This window comes from Bison bison, unplaced genomic scaffold (assembly GCF_000754665.1).
Source record: "Bison bison bison isolate TAMUID 2011002044 unplaced genomic scaffold, Bison_UMD1.0 scf7180017864249, whole genome shotgun sequence".
Taxonomy (NCBI): domain Eukaryota; kingdom Metazoa; phylum Chordata; class Mammalia; order Artiodactyla; family Bovidae; genus Bison; species Bison bison.
In genome coordinates, this window is record NW_011494821.1 from 2,469,096 (window position 1) to 2,483,422 (window position 14,327).

General features: G+C 49.5%; 1 protein-coding gene across 3 annotated transcripts in view; it reads left to right on the forward strand.

The window, feature by feature from the left end:
- Positions 1-14,327, forward strand: part of ANKFY1 (ankyrin repeat and FYVE domain containing 1) — a 69,717-nt gene that overhangs the window by 50,283 nt on the left and 5,107 nt on the right. For 2 of the 3 annotated variants that reach the window (XM_010847460.1, XM_010847462.1), the window contains 12 exons: positions 859-1,090; positions 2,324-2,422; positions 2,662-2,815; positions 3,656-3,827; positions 4,672-4,790; positions 5,450-5,606; positions 6,519-6,719; positions 8,644-8,820; positions 10,537-10,684; positions 11,173-11,263; positions 11,567-11,691; positions 13,307-13,453. In XM_010847460.1, coding sequence (XP_010845762.1) covers positions 859-1,090; positions 2,324-2,422; positions 2,662-2,815; positions 3,656-3,827; positions 4,672-4,790; positions 5,450-5,606; positions 6,519-6,719; positions 8,644-8,820; positions 10,537-10,684; positions 11,173-11,263; positions 11,567-11,691; positions 13,307-13,453 — 1,822 coding nt within the window. The remainder of the gene's footprint in view (positions 1-858; positions 1,091-2,323; positions 2,423-2,661; positions 2,816-3,655; positions 3,828-4,671; positions 4,791-5,449; positions 5,607-6,518; positions 6,720-8,643; positions 8,821-10,536; positions 10,685-11,172; positions 11,264-11,566; positions 11,692-13,306; positions 13,454-14,327) is intronic. The other variant, XM_010847461.1, reaches the window with a different exon arrangement.

The following is a 14,327-nucleotide window of genomic DNA, read 5'->3' on the forward strand; positions in this document are numbered from 1 at the left end:
AAGAAGGTGGGTTCTTGTTATTTTTCACAGCAAACCTTGTAAGTAAAGTTCTTGGACTCGACTTGTTCAATAAGTATGTGTGGCTTCAGTAGGAGCTGGTGCAGAGCAGGGTACTGATGGTCGTTCCCATTTATGTGGGTGAAAAGTCGCACGTGTGTCTCCATGTGTACGTGTGTATGTATTCACACATGCATACGCGTGTGTATGTCTCCCTGTGGCTGTTCTGTCACTTGATAGAAACACGAAACTGGCCATGATGCTTCCTTCAGGGGAGGATAACTGGGTGGTGGGGGCTAGGTGTGAGGGGAAGCTTCTTCTCACTGTATTCTCTTGTACCTTTTGAATATTGAATCAGGTACCTGTAATGCCAATTTACAATGTTTCTAATTTTTAAAAGTGGGAGAAGAGGGTCTTTTCTTCATCAGAGTTCCAGATGAAGTTGATAGGAACTGGTCAGAGAAGCAGGGCTTAGTGTGGTGGTCGACAGACAGCACGACTTTAGTGATGCTTGAGGGTCATCTGTGATAGTTCTTTAATAACAATCATGTATTATTTTTATAATTAGCAAAATAATTATAAAAGCAAAGTGAAGGGTGGAAATGCAGAAGATGAGGATCCAGGGCGTTTGGAGGATGCTGGGAGGACATTGGAGGAATCTGGGATGATGGCACAGTGTGGGGGAGGGAAAGGAGACCTGAGGAGCACGTGGGACAGAGGTCATGGAACTGGTGACAGGATGAGCCCAGGGCTGCATCTGGCGCTGGGGACCTGTGTCACAGCGCATAGGCTGGCTTCATCCCTTTGCAAAGGGGCTCCCAGTCTGAAGCGCTCTGACCAGGGCCACTTGTTTCCATTCAGGGAGAAACCCCGCTGCACACAGCCTGTCGGCATGGCCTGGCCAACCTCACTGCAGAGCTGCTGCAGCAGGGGGCCAACCCAAACTTGCAGACGGAGGAGGCCCTGCCGTCCCCAAAGGAGGCCATGTCCCTGCCCAGCTCAGCGGACAGCAGCGTCTACCTGCAGACGCCCCTGCACATGGCAATTGCCTATAATCATCCAGATGTGGTGTCTGTCATCCTGGAGCAAAAAGGTAGGAATTTGGGGGTCCTAGTCCCCAAAAGATGGGGGTTACTACCCATCACTGTGACCTCTGAACTGTGTCATTAACTACAATGACACAGTTGATGTTTCTCCTATTGGTGAGTTTTCTTACCCAAAAAATCCTTTGAGGTCCAACCAGATAAGTGTATAGTCTGGTTCTGGCTACAGTTTTTTCCTGTGTACATTTGTAGGACGGGGCCTGCCCACTTCACCTGTGAGGTTAAGGTGTTAAAACCTTGTACTTCCCCTCTCTTATTTTGGGGGTTTTTTCCCAGGACATACTTCAGGGGCAGGTCGAGCAGAGCTTTGCCTCGTTGTGAGCACTGTCTCTGAGAACTGTTACCACCGGTCTTCCACGAGTCGGTCAGCCCTCTTGTCCACCTCTGAGCCTCCCTGGCAAGTGAACCATGAGAGAGGAGCCAGAAAGGAGGGGGCCAAGGAAGCCCCTGCCATGTGGGAGGCTGATTTCCCTCAGAATGTCATTTTCCAGTTTTTCCTCCTTCTGCCCTGAAATTTGTTTTATTCTTGCCTGCATCCTTGTTGTGAACAGCCTGTTTTCCTTTTGTGAACATCCAGGGGTGGCTCAGTGGTAAAGAAACCACCTGTCAGTGCAAGAGACGAGGGTTCAATCCCTGGGTCGAAAATATCCCCTCGAGAAGGAAATGGTAGCCCGTTCCAGTATTCTTGCCTGAGAAATCCCATGGACAGAGGAGCCCGCTGGGGTACAGTCTGTGGGGTCACAAAAGAGTCGGACACAGCTTAGCGACTAAACAGCAGCAGCAGCATCCTTGTTAAGGCCAGCATCCTTTAGCACTGTGCTTGTGGGAGGAAGTGGGGTGTTAGGTAGGCTTTGCCTTCTTCTTTGCCCACACAGGAGGTGTGAGATGGTAGGGCTTAAGTGTTTAAAAAAAACGTTTCCAGTTCATTGTTTGATCCCTTTTTGGTAATCAAGAAATTAATGTGTGTTTCCATAGCGGAGCCTGTTTTCCTTTTGTGAACATCCAGTGTTTTAACCTTTACAGCCATTCCTTTTCCTCATAAGCTTTGCTCCAAACTATCAAACGTCTCGGCTTCCACTTCCCACAACAAGGTCTGTCAGTTCTCTTTGTATGGAAGTGATCAGTCAGTCAGTTTGGAACTGAGCTTGCATTCTCTTGAGTACTTTCAGTGTGATCCATGGGATGATGAAATCAGGTGTTTTTTTTCCTTTTAAAAAACGTAGCTAACGCTCTTCATGCCACCAACAACTTGCAAATTATTCCGGACTTCAGTCTCAAGGATTCTCGAGACCAGACTGTGCTGGGCCTGGCATTGTGGACTGGTAAGGCAGTGTCAGCGGCTGCAGACAGGCGTGCGCCAGAGGGTGGGTGTGCGAGGGAGGGTGGCGGAAGGGTTGGAGCTAATCGTTTGTGTAGACTAGCCTTTCTGTTTGGGTTAAGCCTATAGTAATGTGGAAAACTGCTGGCCTTGCGAAGTCGGGAGGGCGTGTTTGTTGTAGTAAGAGGCTGAGAAAGTGGGAGAAGCTGAGCCAGCATTAATCGGGGCTTGTCTCTTTTGCAGGCATGCACACGATCGCAGCACAGCTGCTGGGCTCCGGGGCTTGCATCAATGACACCATGTCGGATGGACAGACCTTGCTGCACATGGCCATGCAGAGGCAGGACAGCAAGAGCGCCCTCTTCCTCCTGGAGCACCAGGCGGACATAAATGTCAGGTGGGCTGGAGCAGCGTCCACCACTGCACCAGGTCACGTTTGATTGACGTGGTTCAAACGCATGGCCTCATTTGTAGGGAAGAGTTTTGTTCCTTGTTAAATAAAGGAAGAGAAACAGTAATTCTCAGAAAGTGCAGGTACAGTGTTGAGAAGGGGAACCCAAAGGGGGAATTGTGTACTTCGGTCTTACTTGAACCTTTTGAGACCAGGGCACAGTATGGCACAAAGCTTACCAAAGTGGACAATCCAGAAATCAATTGTTCAAGTAGGGATTTCACTTCATAATGAAGAACATTCCAACAAATGAGCTATCAAAAGGCTCGAGGAGGAATTTCCTAGAAGTCCAGTGGTTAGGACTCCACACTTCCACTGAGGGGCCCTGGATTCAGTCCCTGGTCAGGGAACTAAGATCTGTAGTGCGACAAAAAACAAAAACAAAAACAGGAGGGAAGGCTTACAGGGCAAAAATACACAGTTAAACTTTTTTATTATTTTTGTTTTTAAACGAATTTATCTTCAGTGTCAGCTGACCTACAATGACTGAGTGGATGAACGTGTTTTGTCAAGTGGGTGGTCAGGGTGGCATTTTATCCAGAGGCTGTGGAAGCAGCCATAAGTGTGCTGAGCAGTTGGGTGCAACAGGGTAGCATGGCGATACTCGTTTTTTAAAAGGCAGGAGGGACAGATGCTATTGACAGGTTGAATTTCTCTGGAAGAGTATTGGTGGGTATAAGTGAAGCGTGTTTGGGGTACAGTGGACTCTGGCCTCCGGGACGCTCAGAAGGGCACCCTGTCATTTGATCCCAGCTCCACACGTTTGTTTTGGTGTCCGTGTCCCAGCAGGACTCAGGATGGGGAGACAGCCCTTCAGCTGGCTATCAGGAATCAGCTTCCCCTCGTCGTGGATGCCATTTGCACGCGAGGAGCTGACATGTCTGTGCCGGATGAGCAGGGGAACCCCCCGCTGTGGCTTGCACTGGCAAATAACCTGGAAGACATCGCATCCACTCTGGTGAGACAAGCTCAGCCTCCGCTGCACATGCATGTGGGAGTGATTTGTGTCAGAGTTGGATTTGGCACCTCCACTGTGATCATAACGAGCAGAAGATCTGCCAAGTAGGAAATTGGGTCAGGAATGAGCATTTTTAAAGTCGTGTTCAGGAAACTTGGGGTTCAACATAGTCACGGCCCACATCTTTTCTCAGGCTGTCTTTATCAAGAAAACTACCAAGAAGTAGGAGAGCTAAGGCCCCTCCTCCGGGGTCTTCTCCTGAGGTGGCTTAGCTGGCTGTGGGCTGCCCTGACTGTCACCACAGTGATAAGTTCTCAAACCTCAGGAGTGTCCCCCTTATTCAGAAGACAGAGCCCCAAAGCGGATGTAACCTCAAAAGCTCATTCAGTTTTCTGAAGGGCTTGAAATGCGGTTTTTAAGACATTTTGCACCAGAGGGTTTTAGCCAGTTGTTCTTGAGATTACCAGTTCTTAGCGGAGTATATGTTACTGGGGGCTATAAGTAAGAGTGTGTGTGTGTGTATGTGTGTATGTGTGTGTGCAGGCACTAGTCTGTGTTTTCTGTCCCTTCTAGGACACAGCTTTAGAAGGTGCTGATCATACACATCTTTCTTTTATTTCTCAAATCCTTCCTACAGAACCTAGTACACAAGCTTGCACCAAAGCAGATTTTAATCAGTGTTTGTAAAACGCGTGAATGGTACAGATTAAAATAATTACCGGTTAACTATCAGCTGGATCTTACCTGAAAAATGTACGTAATGGTAGCTTAGGGCTGAGAGATGGTAATAAGCATGTTCAGCTTTGCCGAGCAGCGTTTGAGAGTGACCTGTGCTTCCCTGTAGGTCAGGCATGGTTGTGACGCCACGTGCTGGGGCCCAGGGCCGAGCGGCTGCCTGCAGACGCTGCTGCACAGAGCCATCGATGAGAACAACGAGCCCATCACCTGCTTTCTCATTCGCAGGTCTGAGAGGCCTGGGTATCCCTTCAGATCCTGTTTGGACTATTGCAAGCTGGCTCTCTTCTCTCTTATTCCAACTATAGTCTTGACATGTCTGTAGCTGGCTTGACCTTCATATTGAAGACTAGAGAGGGTCACTGTTCTGTCAGGTCAGGGCAGCCAGGGACTTGACTGTCTGATGAGGAAAGAGGTTCGTGTGCCGAGATCAGAGAGTCTAAAAACTAAGCCAGTTTCCTGTTTTGGGACCCATATTGGCCCCTGTCATCAGATCTGACCTGTTCACACAGTGAGACCAAGAGGCTGGTGTGGAGAAGACCAAATGGCCTCTGCCAGACTCCATCCCAATGCTGGAGCCATGACAGCCTCCACGGCCTCAGAGTGCAGGAGGTGTGGGAGAGTGCAGAGTGAAGTTGTGCAGGACAGCGTTCAAGCCATGATTCTTAATCTTTAAATGCACACGAATCCCCTGGGAAGCTTTTAAGAGTTCTGATACCCAAGTTGCCTCCAGGACCAGTTGCTGAAGAATCTATGGGAGCAGGACACAGCAATACTTGAGACCAAGGACTACAGTCCTTGGCGGCAGCAGGCTTTCTGTGGGGTTGGATGAGGCTGCTGCTCCACGCCTGTCAGCATGCTTTCCTCTCACTTCCCCTTCTTTTCAGTGGCTGCGATGTGAATAGTCCCAGACAGCCTGGTGCTAATGGGGAAGGAGAGGAAGAGGCCAGAGATGGGCAGACCCCTCTGCATTTGGCAGCCTCCTGGGGGCTGGAAGAGACAGTCCAGTGTCTTTTGGAGTTTGGTGCCAATGTAAATGCACAGGTATAGAGGGTCTCTCTTTTCTGGGTAGAGGGATGGTCACCCCAGAATCAAGGGAATCTACTCTAATGTCTGGACACCTTGCAGTCTCCGGTCCTGGACCCCTGCTTTACCATGAATGGGCCAAAGGGACAGACACAGGAACTGACTGTCTCCTGGGTCGTACAGATGTCTTGTTGGTATTTAGTTTCTCGGTGGTGTCTGACTCTTTGTAAGCCCGTGGACTGTAGCCTACCAGGCTCTTCTGGCCATGGAATTTTCCAGTCAAGAATACTGGAGTGGGTGGCCATTTCCTTCTCCAGGGGATCTTCCCGACCCAGGGAATACAGGGATTGAATCTGCGTCTCCTGCACTACGGGCAGATTCTTTACCACTGAGCCACCAGGAAGCCCCCACAGCCTGTCTCATAATTGTAATTATTCCAGGTCAAAACTTTTTTCCTCTGTGTCTTTGTCCTTTCTACAAAGTGAAGAAGGTTTGTTCAATCAACTTATCCTGTCCCCTTTAGCTACAGATGGCCACTGAGAATTTGTTCTAGTCCCAAGCTGAGTACTGTATTTAAGAAAATGTTCAATAGCTCAATGGGACATCCCTGAGTCACATTCCTTGATGCTTTTCAGCATTCTAGCCTGTGTGTGCTGCTTCACTCATCTAGCAGATGAGTAGTGGTTTAACTTAAAGGTGAGGTTGACTGCGCTTCTCTAAACCAAATGTGTTTGTGTCCCTGGGCTACTGGAGCATGGCGGTAGAGTGGCTGTCAGTCATCCTGTGTTTGGCCTCTTGAAAAGATGATTTCAGATTCAGAGTGGCAGTGTTAATTCTCAGAACTGAATTTGATTTAAACTTTTTCTGTGTCATATTTTTCCTGGATTTTATCTTCACCTCGATGTTGAAATCTGTGCCTGGTCCCCAAAGGATGCAGAAGGAAGAACGCCTGTCCACGTGGCCATCAGCAACCAACACAGTGTCATCATTCAGCTGCTGATTTCTCACCCCGACATCCACCTGAATGTGCGAGACCGGCAGGGCCTGACCCCCTTTGCCTGTGCCATGACCTACAAGAACAACAAGGCGGCCGAGGCCATCCTGAAGCGAGAGTCCGGGGCTGCCGAGCAGGTGAGCGAGCGACACCCGGCCAAACACAAGTCACGGACTAAACAGGCCTCTTCTGTATCAATGTGTTTCTTCAGTCTTGGCCGTTCGGGTGCCTGCTCACTGCTTGGTGGAATGCGCCTGCTCTGCCCTGCACGTCGGCCACCCAGTGGAGCCACGTGTACAAGGACGGGGCCCGGTGACAGGAATCCTCATCTTGCAGAACTGAGGGCATGCTTTGTGTTTTCTTGGTGTTTTACTTGCCCTAGCAATGAATATCTTAAAAAGGCTTAAATTGACCTCGAGGAGCTTTTGGGTTTTAGAGGAGCTGCCACCATTCAGCTTAGCAGTCTCGGTTGTCCTCGTTCTAGACGATAAGCTGTGGACCTGCAGCAGCAGACTGGGCCAGGAGACTGTGGCAACCGGTCTGAGGTGGGAGCTGACGTGGGTTTGTCAGGTCAGTCCTCAGATACGTGCCTCTCCATCCAGCTCTTACAGTACTGCTGAGGTCTCTGAGTAGCCGTTTATGAAGGTGAAATGGAAATTTGGGACCTGAACAAAAGTCCTAACATGGATGAAGACTTTGGCTTTGTATTTGAGGCTTCCGTGCATCCCTTTTCTTCAGCATTTGCCTCGGTGTGACTGATTGTGTAGGTGTTAACCTCACCCTTGCTCACATGGGGTAGAATGTTCTTAAATGGAGACAGTCCTTTCACCTTTTCCTCCTCATGTAGTGTGAAACCAGTGCAGACACATGCTGGGTGTGTGTGTGTGTCGGGGGGTGGCTGGGTGGACGTGCGTGTGCTGTGAAGGATGCTGGGTGTATGTGTATGTTGAGGGGTGGCTGGGTGGACGTGCGTGTGCTGTGAAGGATGCTGGGTGTATGTGTGTGTCGAGGGGTGGATGTGTGTGATGTGAAGGATGCTGGGTGTATGTGTGTGTGGGGGGGTGGCTGGGTGGACGTGTATGTGCTGTGAAGGATGCTGGGTGTATGTGTGTGTCGAGGGGTAGATGTGTGTGATGTGAAGGATGCTGGGTGTATGTGTGTGTCGAGGGGTGGATGGGTGGACATCTGTGTGATGTGAAGGATGCTGGGTATTTGTGTGTGTTGGGGGGTGGATGGGTGGGTGTGGGTATGATGTGAAGGACGCTGGGTGGATGTGTGTGTGTGATGTGAAGGATGCTGGGTGTATGTGTGTGTTGGGGGGCGGATGGGTGGGTGTGTGTGTGATGTGAAGGATGCTGGGTGTGTGTGTGTGTCGGGGGGCGGATGGGTGGGTGTGTGTGTGATGTGAAGGAATGTGCTGTGTGTAGCATGTCTCCCTTCCTTCTTCCCGAGCCCTCACACTGACATGACAGCCTTGGTATTTGGCGTGCCCTCTGTGGTTGGATTTGAATGACCCGCTGTCTGCTGTACATCAGTGGAACAAAGTCTGTGACATACTGTTGGTGGCCTTCCCCAACATGAATTATTATCCTGTAGCTCACTGAAAGAGGAGACTTTGGTGGAAATTTCTGAAGGCTCTTTTGGCTGCTCACAGGTCAGACTGGCGTTGCGGCTGCGGTGTTCGAGTGCTGGGTGTTTGTTTTCGCCAAAGCAGGAGACACCCACAGCCAGCATCGCCTGTGCCTTTCCCTGTGCAGCCCAGTGTTTTGCCAGCCTCCTCTCCCTGTCCTTCAGGTTATCTCTTGCTTGGCCTTCCAGGTCTGCTCCTGCTGCAGGAGGATGCCAGGGCAGCTGGCTTAGCTCCCTTTTTCTGACCACATGGATGTGGCCATGCACACACGGTCCTCTGGACAAATACGCAGAGCGGGTCTGTAATTTGGGGGTTGGGGTGGGGAGGACTGCAGTGCGGCCTCTCTGGTGGTCAGTGCAGCTCACAGGTGCTCAGGAGGCATTCTTGTGGGGGACACCCACTAACATTTTGGTTCCCACTTGTTGCCTTAGGTGGATAACAAGGGCCGGAATTTTCTGCACGTGGCAGTTCAGAACTCTGATATTGAAAGCGTCCTGTTTCTGATCAGCGTCCAGGCGAACGTCAATTCCAGAGTCCAGGATGCTTCCAAGTTGACCCCTTTGCACCTTGCTGTCCAGGCAGGCTCTGAGATTATTGTCCGCAACTTGGTGAGTGTCCCTGAAACATTACTGCTGTAAGCTGTGGACAAAGCATGTTATAGGGTGTGTGGAGACTCTATTGTCACAGGTGTTTTGCCAGGAATTGGGAAAGGCCAGTGGGAATTTAGGGAGCAGCCAGGACACTCGGGAGAGCAAGTGTGTCTTGGCATGTCCTGCACGCCCAGTGGGCAGATGCTGAGGTGAGGTCATGAGGGAAGGCAGGTTGTGGGTGGCAGAGGCAGGCGGGGGCATCAGGAGACGAGATTGTGTCTGTCCACCTGCTCCGTGCCAGGCTCTTAGCTGGCGCTTTCCAGGGAGTGCTCTCTTTCTTTTTGTCACTAGTCTTTATTACTTAACATTTTGAGGCAGAATTCACAAACAACATTAGCGTCAGGTATACAACACATTGGACTTTCCTGGTGACTCAGATGGTAAAGAACCTGCCTGCAATGTAGGAGACCCGGGTTCAGTCCCTGGGTTGGGAAGATCTGCTGGAGGAGGAAATGGCAACCCACTCCAGTATTCTTCCCCGGAAAATCCAATGGACAGAGGAGCCTGGTGGGCTCCACTCCATGGGGTCACAAGGAGTCGGACATGACTGAGCAACTAAACACAACATACTGTGTTTCGTTGTATATTTTGTGCAACATATTGATTTGATAGTTGTATATTTTGCAAAATAATCACCACGAATCTGCTTAACATCTTTCAGCATTCATAGTTACAAAAATGTTTTTCTTGTGATGAGGATCGGTTTTTTTTAAAGATGTATTTATGTATTTTATTTTTTGGCTGTGCTGGGTCTTCCTTGCTGCATGTGGGCTTTTCTCTAGTTGTGGTTGATCAGGGACTACTCTTTGTTGTGGTGCACGGGCTTCTCATAAGCAGAGGCTTCTCTTGTGGCAGAGCACAGACTCTAGGCACACAGGCTTTAGTAGTTGTGGCTCTTGGACTTAGTTGCTTTGTGACATGCGGGATTTTTCCAGACCAGGGATCAAACCAGTGGCCCCTGCATTGAAAGGCAGATTCTTAACTACTGGACCACCTAGGAAGCCCGAGAATTTTTAAATCTACTCTCTTAGCAACTTTCAAATATATGCTATGGTATTTATCCACTATGTAGTCTTTTCTGTTAGTAGCTGTTTTTGAAACTTTGTTAGAAAGTGGATGATAAATGAATATATATTATTTAAAGGGCCTTCTTGCTTTGATTCTGCACTTCTCTGTGTTGCTTTCTTTCTTAAAAAAAAAAAATACAAAAATAGTATATTTTTATTGTGGAGAAACTTAAAACACATAAGGACAGAAAGTGGTTAGTATCTCCCTTTCACTCCCAGCTCTGCGTTGAGTTTGGTATACGTGCTTTTAAACCTTCAGCATGTATGCGTGTGTGTGTGTGTGTACGTATACATTTCTCTATCTCTCCTTGGACATCTTGTGTCCACTGTGTGTGAGGACGGTGCAGATCACTGCAGTCCTGTGTAGTTTTATTATATCCCATAGTCTTAGTATATTTGGGTCCTAAGGAGTGGCTTTTTGGACATTTTGGTAATTGCCACTTTCCCCTTGGGACAGATTTTGTGGTCCTGAGGCTCCCCAGGAGTTAGCTCCCCGCTTAGCCAGGAAGGCAAACCCTGGCGGGCAGGAGATTGGCAGGCTTGCCCCCTTATGCCAGACCTTGGTTGGTGGTGGTAGAGCGGCTGCTCATGTAATCAACGTCATCAGCTTCTTGCAGGTGCCAAAGTGAATGAATTAACCAAGCACCGCCAGACCGCCCTCCACCTTGCTGCCCAGCAGGACCTTCCCACCATCTGCTCAGTCCTCTTGGAGAATGGAGTGGACTTTGCTGCTGTGGATGAGAATGGAAATAACGGTAATTCCCAGGCGTTCCCTGTGTGCGGTGCCAAGGGCCTCAAGCATTCCCTTCCTTCTGGGGTGGCAGGGCAGCACGCACCATTGGGTCTGTTCCCTGTCCAGGAGATTGGCTCTTACAGGGGCCGGGCTGTGACAGGAAATGCTCTGAGCTGGGCATGCAGCCTGCTCCTTGATGGAGACCTGGGCAGCCTCCTGATGTGAATGGTGACCCTAGAAACCCGAATGGCTTCTTGTGAAACCGTTAAATCTCACCTTTGGATAACTGCAGAGGCACAAAGCAAATCTTAGGAGGTTGCATTTAGAATTATTCTTGGGGGCAGTGAAGACTGGAAAGGAGGGCTCTGTGAGCGAATGGTGGCGGCTCTGTGAGCGGATCGTGGCTGCTCTGACTGGGTCCCATTCAGTGGGAGATTTGTGAGGCCGAGAAGAGTTGAGATGCTCTGTGTGTGCGTCTGGGCTCGTGCTGTAAGAGGATTTCCTCCCCAGCTCTTCATCTTGCTGTCATGCATGGCCGACTCAACAACATCCGGGTCCTCCTGACAGAGTGCACCGTGGATGCTGAAGCGTTTAATCTACGGTGAGTATGTGTGGTTCAGAGCAGAGGCCAGGACTCCACGTCCCCTGGTGCACCCCTCCGAGCTGGTGGTCACAGGCATCTTACATGAGCCCCAGGTGCACAATGCAGAACTGATCACTAGGGCACTTGACCAGCCTTTAGTGCCCTGGAACTTTTCTTTTTGAAAATACGTTTTAGGTAAACTTATATGACCGTTGTGTCCTTTAGATTTATCCAGCATCACAGAGTTCAGACAGTCCCATTTCTTTTACTCATGATGGCCATGGCAGATACACACCTAACTTTTCCAGTTTGTCTTCTCAGAGGCCAGTCACCACTGCACATTTTGGGACAGTATGGCAAGGAGAATGCTGCAGCCATCTTTGATCTCTTCTTAGAGTGCATGCCCGAGTATCCTCTGGATAAACCGGATGCAGAAGGAAACACAGGTACGTGGTGAGGCTCTTGTTGGTCCTGTCTCACCGGTGTTCCTTGCTTCCTGGAAAATCAGGAGCCCAGGCACACGTGTCATTACTGAAGGACACTCAGCCCCGTGCACTTCGGCTGGGCTCTGCGAGTGGCATCACAGATCCCTGAGGCGGAAGTTGGCAGTGTCTGACTTTAGGTACAAGCACATCTAAAGCGTATCTAGTGCTCCAAAGCCATACCCATGTCCAGACAGGCTGTCCTGCCTGTTTCTGTTGGCCTCATCTACCTTGTATCTAGTCAACTAGGTCCCTTCCCAAGCTTTCAGGTCCCGAGAGAGAGAGAAAATACAGTTGCCTCACAGGTGCTTCAGAAGGAGGAAATGGGTCATAGTACATATTCACAGAGAAGGCATGTTTTCTACAGATAAGGGCTGATGTTTGATTGAGGGGGTTAATAAACAGGCCTCTCTCATGGTAGTACTCTCACCACCCACAATCACTGTGTTAACTTGTGTAGCTTTCATAGTGCTTTTGATGTACTTTTGCATTCATTTTCTTCCTCACAATAACCATATAAGGTAAGCAGTACGTGCAGTGCGTTCCCACTTTTCAAGTAAGGAAACAAAGATGAAACCCAGGTCTGTCTCTTCCCAGCCCAGGGCTGTCTGAACTGTTCACTGCTGCTGTACCCCCGTTCATGCCAGACAGAGCCTCTGTGGCCTTTGACAGCAGTGCTGTCACCGTGAGGTAGCCCAAACGTCTGCATGGAACCAAATGTTTGGTCGTTCCTTCTTGACCTTGGGAAGAATTCTTGGCCTTGATTCATGGACATGTTTTTAAGCCAGCAGTGGCAAGCCTAAGCTTCAGGGGGGTCAGCTCTGGGAGTGAGCTGCTAGCCCAGCACCTGCTCCAGTGAGCAGCGTGGTCCAGGGGCCGGCAAGCAGGCAGGTGCTTCACGCCCAGGCTTCTGAATTACACAGACCTGGTTTCAGATACCCAGCTCCATCATATCTCTATGCCTGCTTCCTCCTTTGAAATAATAACCTAATTTTTGTGAATCATTTGCAGAATTAAAGAATTTAAAGTATCTGTGAAATGTAAGTAAAAACGAGCTGCTGGTAGCTGTAGTTGTAGGGAGGACCAGGAGGGTGGGCTGGCCAGAGCCTGGGTGTCCACTCCTGGCACAGGAGAGAGGCTCCATGGGGTTGAGTAACTTTCTGGAGCAGGCTGACCACACTGGTTTATGATTTTCTCCATGTGTGCACACCTCACCAGTCTTTAGAATTTGTTGCATTGTGTGGAGAGTGTTCTGTGCAGGAGGAAGGCAGCTGAGACAGTGGTGCATATTTCCCGCGGCATCTGCTCCCTCCTCAGTTCTCTTGTGGCCAAAGCTTTGAATGGGCAAGAGTGTGTCTCTGGAGCCCCTGGCTCATGACTGGTCCTTGGCTGCAAGATATTACAGATCCTCTGCAGAGCTCTTACCAGAGCCGCAGGGCCCTCTGTGTGTCATGGGGACTTTGCTAACGAATGTCCTGCCAGGGCTGTGTCCTGCCCTTGGCCATCCTCTGCTGGCCCTTTGGCAGGGCCAGGCTGGGCCCGGGTGGGCAGTAGCCCTGCATGTGGTTTTGTTTTCCAGTGCTGCTCTTGGCATACATGAAAGGGAACGCCAACCTGTGCCGTGCCATCGTCCGCTCGGGGGCCCGCCTGGGGGTGAACAACAACCAAGGAGTCAACATCTTCAACTACCAGGTCGCTACCAAGCAGCTGCTCTTTAGACTGTTAGGTGAGTGGCCTGTGTTCAGCTGCATCAGTGCAGGCACCCTGGCAGTGTCTTTTACCCAGACGTACTGGTGGTCTTGAAATCTCAGGATGACTTGCTGTACAATCTGAGATGGTAGTTTTCGAGGCACCACGTGGTTTAGGATTTTGTCTGTGAATGCCGCAAAGCGCCTTTGAGCAGGGTTGGGGAGTGTCCTTGTTAGCAGTCTCTTTACAGCGTGTCCTGCTTTGGGGCCCCGTCAGATTCCTGCTTTCCCAGATCCTATGGGAAACCCATTGGCTCCAGGCAGGTCTCCCCAGCGCTCCTGGCTATGTGTCTGCACACCCTTCATCCTTCAGCTGATGCCAAATCTTTCCATCCTTCAGAATGGCCTTTGGTTTAGCCCCACTGACTTTTCCTCCCCTGTGTGACCCAGTTAGAACAGGCAGACCTCAGTCAGTTTCCAGCCACCACAGTAAAGTGAATATTGTGATGAAGTAAGTCAACACGAAGCTTTGTGGTTTGCCAGTGCATGTAAAAGTTATATTTACATAATACTGTAGTCTGTTGCATAAGTAGTGGCACTGTCTAAAAAACAATGTATTTATATATACTTTATTGCTAAAAAATGCCAAAACAGTTAAAGTAGTAACATCAAAGATCACTGATCACAGATTACCATAACAAATATAATAATAATGAAAAAATTTGAAATATTGTGAGAATTACCAAAGTGTAACACAGACCCATGAAGTAAGAAAATGCTGTTGGGAAAATGGCACCAATAGATGTGCTTCATGCAGGGTCACTACAGATCTTCGACTTGTGAAAAAGATTACGGTATCTGCAAAGCACAGTGAAAGGAGGCATGCTCTGTTGCCCTCTTGTCCCTCACATC